The sequence below is a fragment of the Bidens hawaiensis genome, unplaced genomic scaffold (assembly GCF_021521415.1).
Source record: "Bidens hawaiensis isolate Kalapana, Puna unplaced genomic scaffold, B.hawaiensis_p1.1 tig00038089_1, whole genome shotgun sequence".
NCBI classification, from domain to species: domain Eukaryota; kingdom Viridiplantae; phylum Streptophyta; class Magnoliopsida; order Asterales; family Asteraceae; genus Bidens; species Bidens hawaiensis.
This window is the reverse complement of record NW_027505526.1, coordinates 15,419-30,306: the sequence shown is the minus strand read 5'-3', so window position 1 is coordinate 30,306 and position 14,888 is coordinate 15,419. Positions and strand designations below refer to the sequence as shown.

Here is a 14,888-nt window from a genome sequence, read left to right as displayed (position 1 = left end):
TCATATATATTCACTGTAGAGGTGGCATTTCGAATTATATGTGTAAATTTTATTGTGTGTTTGATCATTTATGTACTGTGTATGTGATTTTACGAATTCAGTATAAAGTTGAAAATCTTCCTAAACTTGGTTAAGTTCGAAAAATTAAAAGGAACGAATTAATCATAAATTAAAAATACAAAAAAAACAAACAATTTTAATGAACAAAATAGTTTGTAACTTAGTTATATTTGTTGATAAAATAGAATTATGAAGATCGATTATTTTATGGTAAATGAAACTAGTTATATTATAAAAGTATTTAAATTAAAAACAAAAAATATGTAATTTATCATACACATAAGTTACTTGCCATATATGAAAAAAAAAGATGCCCCTTCTATTAAAATAAATCATAAATAAAAGAAAAATTATGATTCGTTGTAATTACTTCTCACACTTCTCACACTAAAAATACTTCTGAAATGAACCTAATCTTATATATATATTAACAACTTATAGAAAAAAAGAAGCAAAGATTTCAGATTTTATAGGAGCATGGTAAATGACTTTTAACCGGATTAACTATTTTTTATATAAAAAAAGATAATGTGAAAATGAAATATCCTTGAAATGTAATGAGGAGCATGATTAAGTTACAAATAATAAAAATTAAAATTAAAATAAAAATAATAAATATTATATTAAGTTACATTATAATTAAGATATGAATCTTAATGAATTTTTATAACATATTTTAATAATAAATGTTATAAATGTAACTTTTTTTAAAGTTTTGTGTATAGCTTTATTATTTTGAATATAAACCATAATAAACACTTTAATAATGTACTAACCAACATGTAAACTAACATAACCCTAGTTCGTTGAATTTGATTACAAAATAAAATTAATAAGTTAACACAATATTGAAATTATGTAAATAATTTATGAAAAATTATATTTTAGGTCTCAATATCCTAAATGATTTTTGGAAAGCGAAAATAGCGGAACGGGATTGAAACAGATTTTTTTTGTTTAACATTTTGAATGCTTTTAATTAAGTAATTTGTCTTATAAGGCATATTAAATTGAATATGATTTGAATGTATAAAAAAAGTATATATCAATCCATAAAATATATATATTTTTTGAAGCAATTTAGTGTGAGTTATGGTAGAAAATATTGAAAATTAAATATTGATTTTCTTATTGCTTAACCCATTTATACTATACAAAAAAGTCATATAAAGAAATGAAAAATAATTCATAGAGTAACAATTATACATATGGATTATAATGATAATGTTCAAGATATATATAATAGGTATTATCCATGTTTGCCATATATTATACAAAATATTTGAAGAAAATTAAGAAAATACACATTTTCCTGATGCATATGAGAAAACTTTAAATTCAAATTTGAAATTAATCTTATATAAAAAATTATGCACTATTGCTCGAATCCCAGTTTAAAACAATTTGTAGATCCAAATTCTTCGACAATGATGTACCTTTATTTTTTTTTTAGTTTTCAATTACCTGTGACTTTAAAATTTGATTCTAACAAGCTTTCAACTTCAATTTTTATATTTCCTAATTTTCTTATTTCACTATTAATGTTAATGAATAAATCAATTTTTATATTTCCTAATTTTCTTATTTCACTATTGAATTCATTCATTGAAATCGAAATAACTTAAAAGATAAACCGTATATTGAAAATGGTTAAAAAAAGATGAGATGGGCTAAGAGATTGACAAGTGACAGGAATAGGTATTTTTTTATTAGAATAGATATTTTTTATTAGAATAGATAGATAAAAAAAATAAAAAAAAAAAACAGTTACGAATGGATACTTTGTAAAACCAAATTTTGATTACGAGTTTCCAACTGGCAACCGAAATCATAACTTGACTTAGAAAAAATAATATTAATAAAAAAAATCAAATGGGTGTCTCTTTGCGTATGATTAAAGACAAGCCAACACCTACCTTCCACACCCTTCTACATTACTCTATTGCCCCTTTTACCCCCTCGCCTTCCAAGTTGTATATATACCCTCACCCACCCCTCCTTCAATCTCAACAAAAATCAAATCTTAACTTCATTTCATATATAAATATATACACACACATACATATATATGCAGCAGGTGCCATGAGCAACATTCCAACATCTTTAACAAACTCTTGTTTAACCACTTTTTTACTAGCCATCTCCTCTTCTGATCCTTGGCCTTTCTCTATTCTCTTATAATATTAATAATAATAGTTTCAATATTCCCTTAAGTTTAATTGTCTTGTGTTTTTGATGGACAACAACATGAAGAACATACCCAAAGGATGCATGGCTGTTATGGTTGGCCATGAAGGCCAAGAGCAAAAAAGGTTCATTATTCCTGTGGTTTACCTATACCATCCACTTTTCATGGAGTTATTGAAGGAAGCTGAGGAAGAATACGGTTTTCATCACCGCGGTCCCATCAACATCCCTTGTAACGTTCAACAGTTTTCCAACGTTGAAGGCTTGATCAAGAAAGACGATTTCTTCTCGAATCATCATCATCATCACCATCACCATCATCACCACCATCATCACCATCATCATCACCACCATATGTGGTGCTTCAAGGCTTGATCTTATGATCTATCAAGTTATATTATATATTTGACTTTACTAATTAATTGTTATATATGATTTGTGTTTTGGTGTTTTAAAGAAAAGAAAGGAGTGTAAATTGTATGTTTGATGTTTTAATTAAATAATATACATGCATATGTAATTAAAATGAGGAAGGATATGTATTGATATTAATGAGAACACAAGAATTGAAAATATTGTTGGGTGGATTCAATTGCTTTTGCTTAAGGTGAAGGGTAAACGTGAGGGTCCAAAAATAGGTGGATATGGGAATAATACGTCATAACATGATAAGGAATAGGAACCAAAGCCTTGACATTTTGAAAATTCAAGTATCTATAATTAATTTAATTTTGTTTTGTTTTGTTTTGTTTTCACGTACGGACGAAGATATGCATCCGTGTTTTAATAAGAATAATGATAATAATCAAATCTATATATTATATTAAGCAAGATAACATGAAAGCCACAATCCAAGTTTCAATTCTTGTTATGTCATCGTATATAGTTGTCACAAAACTATACATTTTGTTATTATTAATAAATTTGTATTTACATTAAAGTATGTGTAAATTGAAAGGTACTAAATTGTATTAGAAATTGAAAGAGAGGAGCTAGGTGTAAGTCATTAGTCAATGGAAGATGTAGCCTTTATTCCATTTATTTTCAAATAAAAATTGGCAATGGTATTTGTCTTTGATATGCATCACATAAAAAGCTATTAGTTAAATAAAATTAAATTAAAATAGAGTAATAATGATGTTATGTGTAGAATCAATCTCATTATATCGCTGAACAAGTATATATCTATATATGATGATAAAAGGAAAAGGCAAAGGCAAAGGCAAAGGCAAAGGCAAAGGCAAAGGAAAAGCGTGTTATTAATTAATAATATTAATCGAAATGGTGGGAAAAAGCAAAGCAAGTTGGCATAACATCAAATTCACCCGGAAAAAGAAAAGAAAAGCTGGCATCCCATCAATTGTGGTTGTGATTGTGGTACCTTCAAATATCCTTTGATTCAACCGTCACTAGTAACTACACCGCACACTTTTATTTTGAATTTCTCTTTTTCATCAATTTTCCATGATTACAAAATCCTTAGTTCAATTTCAAACTCAATTCGCTTTCCATTTAGTTTGGATAACATATTAATTTAAATATACAAATTAAAGTAGCATAACTCCGAGATTTCATACTTCCCTAGCAAGAACTATCAAAACAAGCCTTATAAATAAAAAGTTTTCTTGAAAGATCGACGATAGCTGTGATAGTAATCAACTACAAAAGTTGCATGGCTCAATATAATCCCGTTGTATAAATATTTAATTTTTAATGTTAATCCAATTATGAGCCTCGCACCATATAATTATTAAATAATAAATCACGTTCACTTATAGTCTTGCACCTAATGTTTTTTAAACTAGACCCGTTGGGTTTTTTTTGTCAAGAAAAAGTAACCCGATAACCGACCTATATAACTTTTGGTTGGTCGTGTTCGGGGTAATTCAGGCTTGGGTTAGTTCGGTTCGGGTTGTTTGGTTTTCGGGTTCAAATGCAAAATGAAAACAATATTTTTTATTTACAAAATATCATGCTACTAAATAAATATAAAATAAAATCAAACATCATAAATAATATGATCTGATAATGTTAAAAAAATCCAAAACTAACTATAAAACATAACATTTGAAGTATCAAAGATTCCAAATCAAAGCACATCTATAAAGAAATCAGGTTGTTTGGGTTGTTTCTTGAGAAAAAATGACCCGAACACTGACCCATTTAAGGTTCGGGTTTTTTGGGTATTCTCTAATTCGGGTTCGGTATTGAGGTATGGTTAAAAAGCACACCTCTATGACCCGCTATCAAACCGGATTTCATATCACATGAATTGCTCTGGGAATTGGATCATGTTATACTAACTTTTTTTCCTGTTAAAAAAATTTGTTCTTGTCGTGATTCTATCAGACAAAATCAACGTTGTAATTATACAATTTTGGGTTATGTCAAGATTTATTATTCATTGTTCATGTCTTGTTATCTAAAACACAAGCAATATTGTATCTCATATAATTTTGTGTTAAACCGGGTTTCATATATATTATTTCAATAAAACTATTACTTATGTGATATTTAAAGATTAGTACTTTTGAATCTCATCATAGTAGATATATCCTGACTCGTTGGTTGGGATTTGTGGAGACAAGTGTGAGCATAGGAGTTGAGGAGGTGTGTTCCGGATACGAAAAGTTGGTAAGTCAGCCTGCTTAATGGAGAATTGTGGCTTGGTGGGATGGAGAATGAGCCAGAATATGATGAGCATGAGTAGGAGGATTGAGGAGAAGAAGATGTACAAGAATACCTTCTTCTTGTTGATGTTTACTAGTTTCTTTTTGGCACAGTATTGGGGAGATTTTGCATGGATTTGAGACATTTGCAAAATATCAGAGATGATAGTTTAGTGTAGAATATCTAATAAATCGAGGTATCTTGGACCTGAGTGGATATCATAAGCTATTAGAGATGTAGCTTCTCCTTAGAAATCATAACTATGATGGGTTGCCCTACAGGGCGAGGTTGTGCTAAACTCGACGAATCATCATGTTCATCGTCATACACTAATCGCGCAACCACACCCAGTGTCCCTCTTTGACGTGATCACTAATCAATTGCATGTGTCATGTCAAAGATTTCTAGTAGCCCTTCAAGTGTTTCTTTATGACGTAATTCATTTTCCATATTAATTTCTTATATATCTATGAAAGTTTATATATGATAGAATGAGATGTAAAAGTTTTAACCGAATAGAAATAAAGATGAACAAACATGAGTTTTTATAAAAATAAAATAAATATTAGAGATGATTAATCTCTAAAATCACCGAATCTAAATTACACAAATGGCTCTTACGGTGCGTTCAATTCGTATAATTCTTTAAAAGGAATTTGAATTGGAAATGGAATGGATTCTTGGTAAAAACCCATAATATGTTTGGTTGGTAAATTTGTTTATAGAATTAGAATTCTCCTCCTTCTACCCCCCCCCCCCCTCCCCTTAGGACTAGCAAACAAGCTGAGTCGGGCGGGTTCGATTTATGGCTAGAACATGTTGATTCAAAAAAGGGTTACTTTGGTTAGAGTCGGAACTAGTTGATTCAAAAAGGGTTACTTTTTTTTCGAGTCGGGGCTAGCTTTGGGTTAGAAATAGTTCGAGTTCGGGTCCAATCCGAAACCCCTTTTGACCCGAACTGTTCCCACCTGAAACTCGTCCCAACCTGTAACCCTTCCCGACACAAACCCCATCCCGCCCCGAAACCTGTTCGGCCCAAAATTGTTCCAACCCTAAACCGTTTCGACTTGAACCGGTTCCAACTCTACCACTTTCGACTCGAACCAGATTGAACGTTCCAACATTTTTTTTAACTTTCTCTTTAAAGTGAAAAGGTTCTTGAATTTCAATATAAGATTGGAATTACATTCAAATTTCAGTTCATTCTCAATCTAAGCTAACACATCATGTTATGAGATTTTTTTTATATACGTTTCTATTTGAAAAGTAGTGGTTATACAAAACAGAATGCAAGCATAACAAGCTGTGTTGTTACCCTCTATTTGAATTGCAAAACTCAATCTTTTAAAATCTACATTGACCGATTTTGATGTCATAACATGTAGCATTCCTAAACTTTCAGACAAAACATGTCAATTTCAAAAGATAAAATACTGAAAAAGAAAATTATGAAGTTTTGAACTCGTCGCGCTACGCGACGAATCAAGAACAAACCCGTCGCGATACACGACGAGAGTAATTCAAAACCCAAGGAAGGGCAGTGTCGCGCTACGCGACGAACCCACCCATCCTCTCATCGCGCTACGCGATGTAGTCACCATGGCGGAGTGGCATGTGTCCAACCACGTGTCAACACATGGCAGGACTATATTTTGAAGAACTGGGCATAGTGGGCGGCGTCGCACTACGCGACGGCCACCCCTAGCATCTATCGTGATAGGCGGCAGAATAAAATAATACGAGGAGGCTAAAAGGCCCGTCATGCTAAGCGACGACTTAGTTTAAGCTCGCGACGGAACAAAAAATTTTGCCTGTAAAAATAGGCCACGAGGTGATGCTCCATTCATACAAAATTACTCCCTCACTATCACATAGTTAACCTCGGTTTCCATGCCACGATCTCGACGTTCTGACGTGTTCGTTTTCTCGAAGTATGTGCAAGTGGTGGAAGTTCTGACGATTTATTCCCTCCAAATACACGACGATAAGTAGGAGGGTTCCCGCTTAAAGCCTAAGTATTTCATATAAAGTATTCACATAAGGTAGGGTATAGCCCATGCATTGATTAGATATAAGTTAAATATAGTTTTCTAAGCCAAGGGTATAGTTAAAAATTATATTCTTTATAAACATAAAGTCTTTATAATATTTCTTCTTGAAAAGAAACATAAAGAAACATGGTATATACGTTTCTTCATATATGAATGATAAACAAAAAGGGGACTAAAGGTCCAAATGTTTTATATAAATAAATGATACATCAAGGCAAAGGTAATGAAAAATAGACTAAAGGTCTGAAGTTAGATTATTGATCTAGTTATTTACAAAAGGTTATTCTCGTACTATAGATCCGAGGTAACGTTTAAGCATAAATTAGTGTGACACACTGATCACAACAAAGGTGAATATGCTCAAACTTTAATAATTCCTTAATCGAGTCATCAATAGTTTACATAGGATTATGTATCCCTAAAACTTTATAAACAAAGGTAATCGCTAGCTCTCTGGCTTCGTATACGATTGTCTGAATTCTTACATATGTGGGTAGTCGGTGGGCACACCGCACCACGCATGGTCATTTCTTCGCCACGTTGGGCCGGATCTAAGTAATATTAGTGAAAAATGATCCTGTGTATATTGGTAATTTCTAAGTACTCGAACATGGCGATGTTTGCTGAGTGGTTTCTAGTTGAGCTTGAGTTTATAATATTTATTCAGAATTCAGAATTTAAGATACCCGTAGGAAATAATTAAGTATAAAAATGTTTTAGTGCCAACGTGTTCACCAGCATGTGTTGCTGACATATTTTATAAACTGTTTTACAGGTAGTCAAGAATAGATGATGGAAGACGATGTTTAGTCATTAGATGATCTGTTGTCTCAGAGAAATTTTTATTATTAAAAATAACATAAGTTAGGATTTTATAAGTCGAACACTTTGTATTACTCATCGGGTGTTTAATTCCTGTAACACCGTGAAAATACCCCATTTAATTTTGGGCTAAAAATACAAATTTTAGAAGTTAAGGGACTAAAAATGCCAAACTTGAAAATTGAGGGACTAAGATTGAAAATTTGAGTTTTGAGACCCATCGCCCTACGCGATGGTCTCCTGTTAAACCTCGTCGCGCTACGCGACAGAGCATTTAGCATTTCAAGAAAAAGGGGGCATCGCGCTACGAGACGGCCAACCTAACTGATCCATCGCGCTACGTGATGACCAGGTTAAGTAACCCGGGACACGTGGCCAACCACGTGTCAACACGTGGCAGTCTCTGGTAAATTGCGGCGTCGCGCTACGCGACAGTCCCTGGGAAAGGGTCATCGCGCTACGCGACGGCCTGGAAACTCAAGTATAAAAGGGGCAGCTACGGGTTCATCCCATTCTATCACATTTTCACCTTCATTTCACACACATAACCTAGGGAATTGTGCCAAGGACGTTCCGAGGTGCCGAAGGCTGTTTTCGCAAAGAAACGAGGTGTCGTTACGCTGTTTAATGAGTTGCTGATCTCGTAAACGAAGAACAAGCTGAATTGCTGCTGATTTCTTAAGTTCTTAAGTTCCGCCTAGCCGATTAAGGTAGGATTAAGGTTAAGGTACTTTACTAGTTATTTTAAATACATAGATATAACTTAGTTAAGAGTATAGTCGTTAAACTGTTAATATTTTTCAAGTAATGTTTTATAAAGCAAAAACGATCGCTTCCACGTGAAGTAATGTTACCAAAATTATTATTTTGACGGGCACGTAGTAACTAGAAGGGGGTATCATTACTAGACTCTTTTTGCCTAAGGAAAGCAATTCGTATACATCCCAATCAACCGCGGGACCCGTTTGCTTACCTGGAGAAGTTTGCCAACGTGATATCCTTTATTAGGCCAAAGCGTGCTATTCCAAACGTCATATGTAAATCCAAAGTATTTTCATAAAACGACTATAACTATACTAAGGTTAGGTCAGACCTAAGAGTCTGCTGATCAGACCTCGAGTCTGCTGAAATTGAATTAGACTTCAAGTCTGCTGATCAGACCTCGAGTCTGTTGAAACTGAAACAGACTTAAAGTCTGCTGAATAATACCAACTAGGTACTTATGCAAACCTATTATGATATATAGGTTAATAGCATACTGAAGCTAAGGATATTGATATTCCGACTGATAATATAAGGTGAACACGTTAACCTTTTAATGTCTGAACTGATTTTACTCTTGTAATAGACTGGTTGTTTATTACAAAGAGTCTGATAAATGTTTGCTTGAGATATAATCTCTAAATCGTTATAATACAAAATAGATAATTAAAAGCAACTTAGACCGAATACACATGTGTCTGGATCCAAACATAATTGATAATTGGCATACAAAACCAAGCCAGTCATAACCAGTTCTCCATAAAGGTTACATAGCCTAGGGGAATGTTGTCTCCGAACAGGGGCTATGTACTCGGGGAACCTTTGAATTGTGTGTGTAGGGCAGTGGTACAAATCCCGGGAATGGACAGGCATTCCTGCTGAGTTTGTGAAACAAAAAACTGTGTTTGTATTTAATGACTGTTATAAATGTTTTATCGAGTCAACGTTTCACCAGCATATAGCTGACATGTTTTTCCCACCCTTGCAGGTGATTAGATGACAATGGATGGTATACAAGGATTTGAGTCATAGAAGATCGCTCGAGATGGCTCGTTTTTGAATATTATAAAGTGTTATTAATACCACTGTTTTGTAAAACTGAAACTCGGGTGTTTTATTCACGAGTAATTTTGATAATGTAAATTAATATTTTAATATTTAAAGACTTCCGCTAAAATGAACCTGCTACTCTAATATATTTACAAAACAGGTACCAACTGTTGGTCACACCTCTAGGCCTTGGACCGGGGTGTGACAATTCCAGACTTTTGAAATATATTAATATTTTAATTAAATACTTTCACTTTACAACCTTAAACTCTGATATATTTAGAGCATGTTTGGGATTGAGTTTGAAAAATGCTTATTGGCTTTTTCAAAAAGTCATTTTGAAAAGCCAGGATTTGGGGCTTTTGGAAAACTGATTTTTAATCCTTTCAAAAGGCTAAAATAAGAAAGATTTTTATGATTACCAAACACATTTTAATTTATTGGCTTTTGAAATCACAAACAAGCCAATAAGCATTTTTCAAACTCAATCCCAAACATGCTCTTACAAAACATGTATAACTATTGGTCACACTCCTAGGCCATAAGTTGGGCTGTGACATAACATTACTATGCATGACTCACTGAACTCGGTTAAGTAACTCCACAGCTTTAGGCGTAAGGAAACCAAAAGTGTCAAATTCAAAACGTATAAATTTCAAAATTTCAATTCCTTCAAATTTTTACGATTTTCGTGAACCAAACTCTCATTTTGTTCGATGAACATATCCATTTAATGATGAATCCATATTGATGCCTTATTACGCATACTTTTTCTGAGATGACGTATGGAACATAACTTGACTTTACAATTAACAGAGTTGAATCCGTATTTATGCCTTATTAGGGCGGAGGCACAATGAGTCCCCGAAAATTTTTTTGAACTGGTTGAGTCTCGTGGTTTCAGAAATGAACAATTTGAGTCTTTATGGTTTCAGAAACGAACATTTTGAGTCCCTGTGGTTTCAGAAATGAACAATTTGAGTCTATGTGGTTTCAGTAAAATTAAAGTTTACTTTGAAAGTTAAGTAACGAAGGGACTCAAATGGTTCATTTTTTAAACCACAGGGACTCAACCAGTTCAAAAATTTTTTCGAGGACTCATTATGTCTCCGCCTTAAAACCACGTGGACGCAAACAGTAATTTTCTCTATTGAAATTCTATATTTATATCATCAGTATTCTTTAATCTTTTTTTGGTAGCATTTGGTATATAAAAATAAAAAGAGGGATTGAATTAGTCATTGTAAGGGAATGAAAAAAGATGTGTTTGGTTGGTCAATGGAATGAAACCAACCATTTTCATTCTATCAAAACCATTTTATCTCACACCTTTCCCCCCCTTCTTTAACCATTCTCATTTACAAACCAACCCAACCCAATCTTTATTATAAAATTGATTTCTCTCTTTTCTACCAACCCAATCCAACCAAACCAAACTTTCCACGCACATTAGCAACCCAATCTTTACTACTTTTTATTAAATAAATATAATTTGTAATTGTTTAGATAAGGTTAGATTGTTAAGATAATAAGTTTTATCTAAAATTCTTATGAACCAATAGGGAGTTGACAAGTGTCGGTTAATGTAATCAGTAATAATTAATATTTATTTTATTATAAAAATAATTTTTTTTGCAATCTTATGTTTTTTAATTAAATTTATACCAGTGTGTTCAAAAAAAACTAAACAAGACAATGATTTTAGATTTTTTAAAAAACTTATTTATTAAAAGTTATTAAGAAAAAACATTTTTAGTGTTAAAATTAATTAGTATGAAAATAAAAGAAAAAAATAAATTAAAAGGTGAACTATTGATATGTGGCCATGATGGTAGTGGGCAAACTAGGTTGTGGTGGGAAGCTAGTTTGATCAAGTTTGGTGATTTTTTCTTCTTTTCTTTTTATTTTCAAATAGTATTCCAACCCAAACTAATTCATCAACGGAAGTAGTCTTACAGCAACACTTGACAACCACCACCACCACCACCACCATAAACCTGACCACCACCACTTCTTAATGCCACCACCGTCGCCTGATCACTACCACCACACCACCACGTAACTACCATTGCCGCCACAGCTACCATTAGCACCACTTGACTATCGTCATCACTGCCATCACCGTCACTGTCACACTACCGCCATCGTCACTGCCTAATCACCACCACCACTGTCGTCATTGTCATTTTTATTTTGTAATTTTTTTTTATTTTAAGGTATACATTTTAGTCATTTATATTTCATTATTGCATTTTTTTTATCAAACAACATAAGTAAATACTAATCAAATAAAACATATGAATGATTAATATTATTTTATTTCCTTGTTTCATTATATTCAATCTTCATCTCACTACCTCCTATCATGAGTTTTTGGAACAGTGACTTTTGACTGACCAAAACCGGAAACTTATCCACGATTCTTGTGGTAGGCGTCGTGGTATCTTCAGGCTTCAGTTCAGTTCAGTTCAGTCTTAACCGAAAGAAGCATCTTCTTCTACAAAATGAATATATGTATGACTATGACAGTGGCGCCCCTCTCTTCTCCCTCCACCCTTAAATTAGCCCCCACCCTACACTTTACTCACAAGCGTGGAGACCTCTTCCGATGCACCCTTCTTCAAGCCACAAACGACACCAATTCCGGTTAGTCTTTCTCTCTCAGGCATTTTCACAAACACCTTATCTGCATCCAAAATGCTCAATTATCTTTTACAGGAGCTTCACTCTTTCCACTCTTCCTTCAAATGGGTATTAGCGAGAAAGCCTCCAACGCCCTTTTGGACAATAACCCACCTCTAAAGTTGGCGCCTTTTGACTCCATTCGCACCCAAATCCATGCTCTTCAAAATCTTGGAATCAATGGTCCTGTGCTAGCCAAACTGGTTCAAAGGAGGCCTGATGTGTTGGTATCTCAAGACATCTATTCCTTACTTTGTTTTCTTACCCATGATCTCAAAGGTGTCATTGAGGATGCTCAGCTTGCTCGCCTTCTTACCGCTACAAACCCGAGGTTTTTGTCCGGTTTCGAAGCCAAGGTTCGGTTGTTGCTGGATCTTGGGGTTCCGATTGACCGGCTTTCACATGTTCTCAACAATGTGAATCTAACCAAGGCTTTGTGCTTGAAGTCCCTCCAAGATATTGAAAAAATGATGTCTTACTTGAACGGGTTTGGTGGTGTCGAGCTGGTACTCGCTCGGCCCGCGATTCTCAATTCTGATTTGGATTCGCAGCTTGTTCCTAAGATTGAGTTCTTGTTGAATATCAGCGGGGGAGATGAGGTTGCGACGACTACTGTTTTGCTTAAACTGCCTTTCATTTTGGCGTACAGCGTGGACCACTATGCGAATCATGTTGACTTTTTTCGATCGTATGCGGGGTTGACGGATGAAGAGATATTTAAAATTATACTTGTGTATCCGAGCTTGTTTAGTGCTAGTCGGGAGAGGAAGTTACAGCCTCGAATTGAGTTCCTTAAGCAATGTGGGTTCGGTTCGAATGATATCTATAAGCTTTTGATCAAAGCGCCTCTTTTCCTTAGCCTGTCGTTTGAAGATAACCTTGCACACAAGATGGTTCTGTTGCTGAAGATCGGGTATGAGCATGGAACGAAGGAGCTAGGGTTGGCGATGGGATGGGTGTGCAGAACCAGTTGTAAGAATATGCAGGAGGTGATTAGCCTGTTCTTGAATTACGGGTTGACATGTGAAGAAATTTTGGCGATGGGGAAGAAGCATCCACAGGTGCTGCAATACAATCACAAGTCGATGAAACAGAAGTTGGATTACTTGACCGAGGAGATGGGCTATGATGTTAGAGAGACGTTGGCTTTTCCCGCCTTTCTTGGTTATGGATTTGACGGAAGGATTAAGTATCGGTTTGAATCCAGTGGGAAAATTTTGGGGGAAGGGATGTCGATTAACAAGCTATTTAGCATGTCGACTGCAAGATTCTCGAAGAAGCAAGAAAAGAAGGTGCCGCCTGTAGTCATAACGAAAAGTAGCTGAGTTTTTTTCACTTGTTATCTACATAGTTTTGTTAATTATGTCTATGTGATAAATGGACCGTTGGTGGCATGAGATGTGAATTGGGATTAGAACATGAAAGTATGATGATTGTTGTAAATCCTGTCTTTTAGAAGCAACACCTGTTAATTCATTGCTTTTGCAGAAATTGGGAACAACCGACATTATGATCCGATATTGGATTCCTTTTGCTCACATTGTTTTTGCAACACCTGTTTATTCATTCTTTCCTAAGTTGTCAATTTACAGATATGGTTGTTTATCAGTCAAAAAAGGATGCAAAACAAAAGCTAAAGTATTAATGCAGAGGACTGTACTCAGTTTTTTACTGATAATATAACTTGACTTTACAATTAACAGAGTTGAAAATATACACATTAAGCATTTTCACCACCCTGTAGTTGAAATAGTCTGTGATGTTATATAACATTTTGGTCTTTTTGAGACTTGAATACATGTAACAGGCATCAGATACAAAGTCTACTTTACGTTCTTGTCCACATGTTTTTGTGGTTGTTTAAAACTTGCATAGCAGTGAGTGCTGCAGTTTGGCACCTCAACAATGGAAGACAAATTAGTGGGTCTAATGGAGCCAACACATGTTTGCTTCTTTCCTGATATCGTACGTACAAAACAAACACATCAGACTGTCTGTGTGATTTGATGTAGAGATGGCCAAAAAATCAGTTCCTGAATCGCCCCAATACCTAACCCAAACTGGTTTCCAGTCTCATCCAGACCAGCGGTTCGTATACCAGTTCGCACTTAGGAGAATCAAACCGGTTTAAGACCAGACCTGCTTTGAGAAAATAAGGCGTTCCTTTTGTCCCAAACCAGTTTATAACCTGGACCGAGCTGTTTGATAGGTTCAAACATTTTTTCTCGTAAACTGGTTTATATCCTGAACTGGTTTGGACCAACCCGGTTTTGACCAGCCGTTGACTAAACCGGGTTGGTTTGGGCCGATAAATCGATCTGTACACCTCTAGTTTGATGTCTTGACTTCTTATTTTCTTATCACTAGTTGAAAGGGATTCAATACACGGAATGTAATAACCAAATTATAATAGCAATTAATATTTTAAGGGGCATTTACATATTTCCCCTTCCTAAACTTTGAAATTACATATTTCCCCAAACCATGCTTAAAGAGCATTGTACATTTTGCATTAAAAACTTGTACTTTGGGGAAATATGTAATTTTATAAGGTTAGGAAGGGGAAATATGTAAAAATCCCCTTCCTAACCTTATATTTTTGTT

General features: G+C 34.3%; 1 protein-coding gene across 1 annotated transcript; it reads left to right on the top strand.

The window, feature by feature from the left end:
• The first annotated feature begins 12,213 nt into the window (after positions 1–12,213).
• On the top strand, positions 12,214–13,749 carry LOC143613734 (transcription termination factor MTERF8, chloroplastic-like). The gene is made up of 2 exons (XM_077087367.1): positions 12,214–12,248; positions 12,321–13,749. The coding sequence occupies exon 2, from the start codon at positions 12,350–12,352 to the stop codon at positions 13,607–13,609; it is 1,260 nt and encodes a 419-aa protein (XP_076943482.1). The 5' UTR covers positions 12,214–12,248; positions 12,321–12,349; the 3' UTR covers positions 13,610–13,749.
• Positions 13,750–14,888: the final 1,139 nt, after the last annotated feature.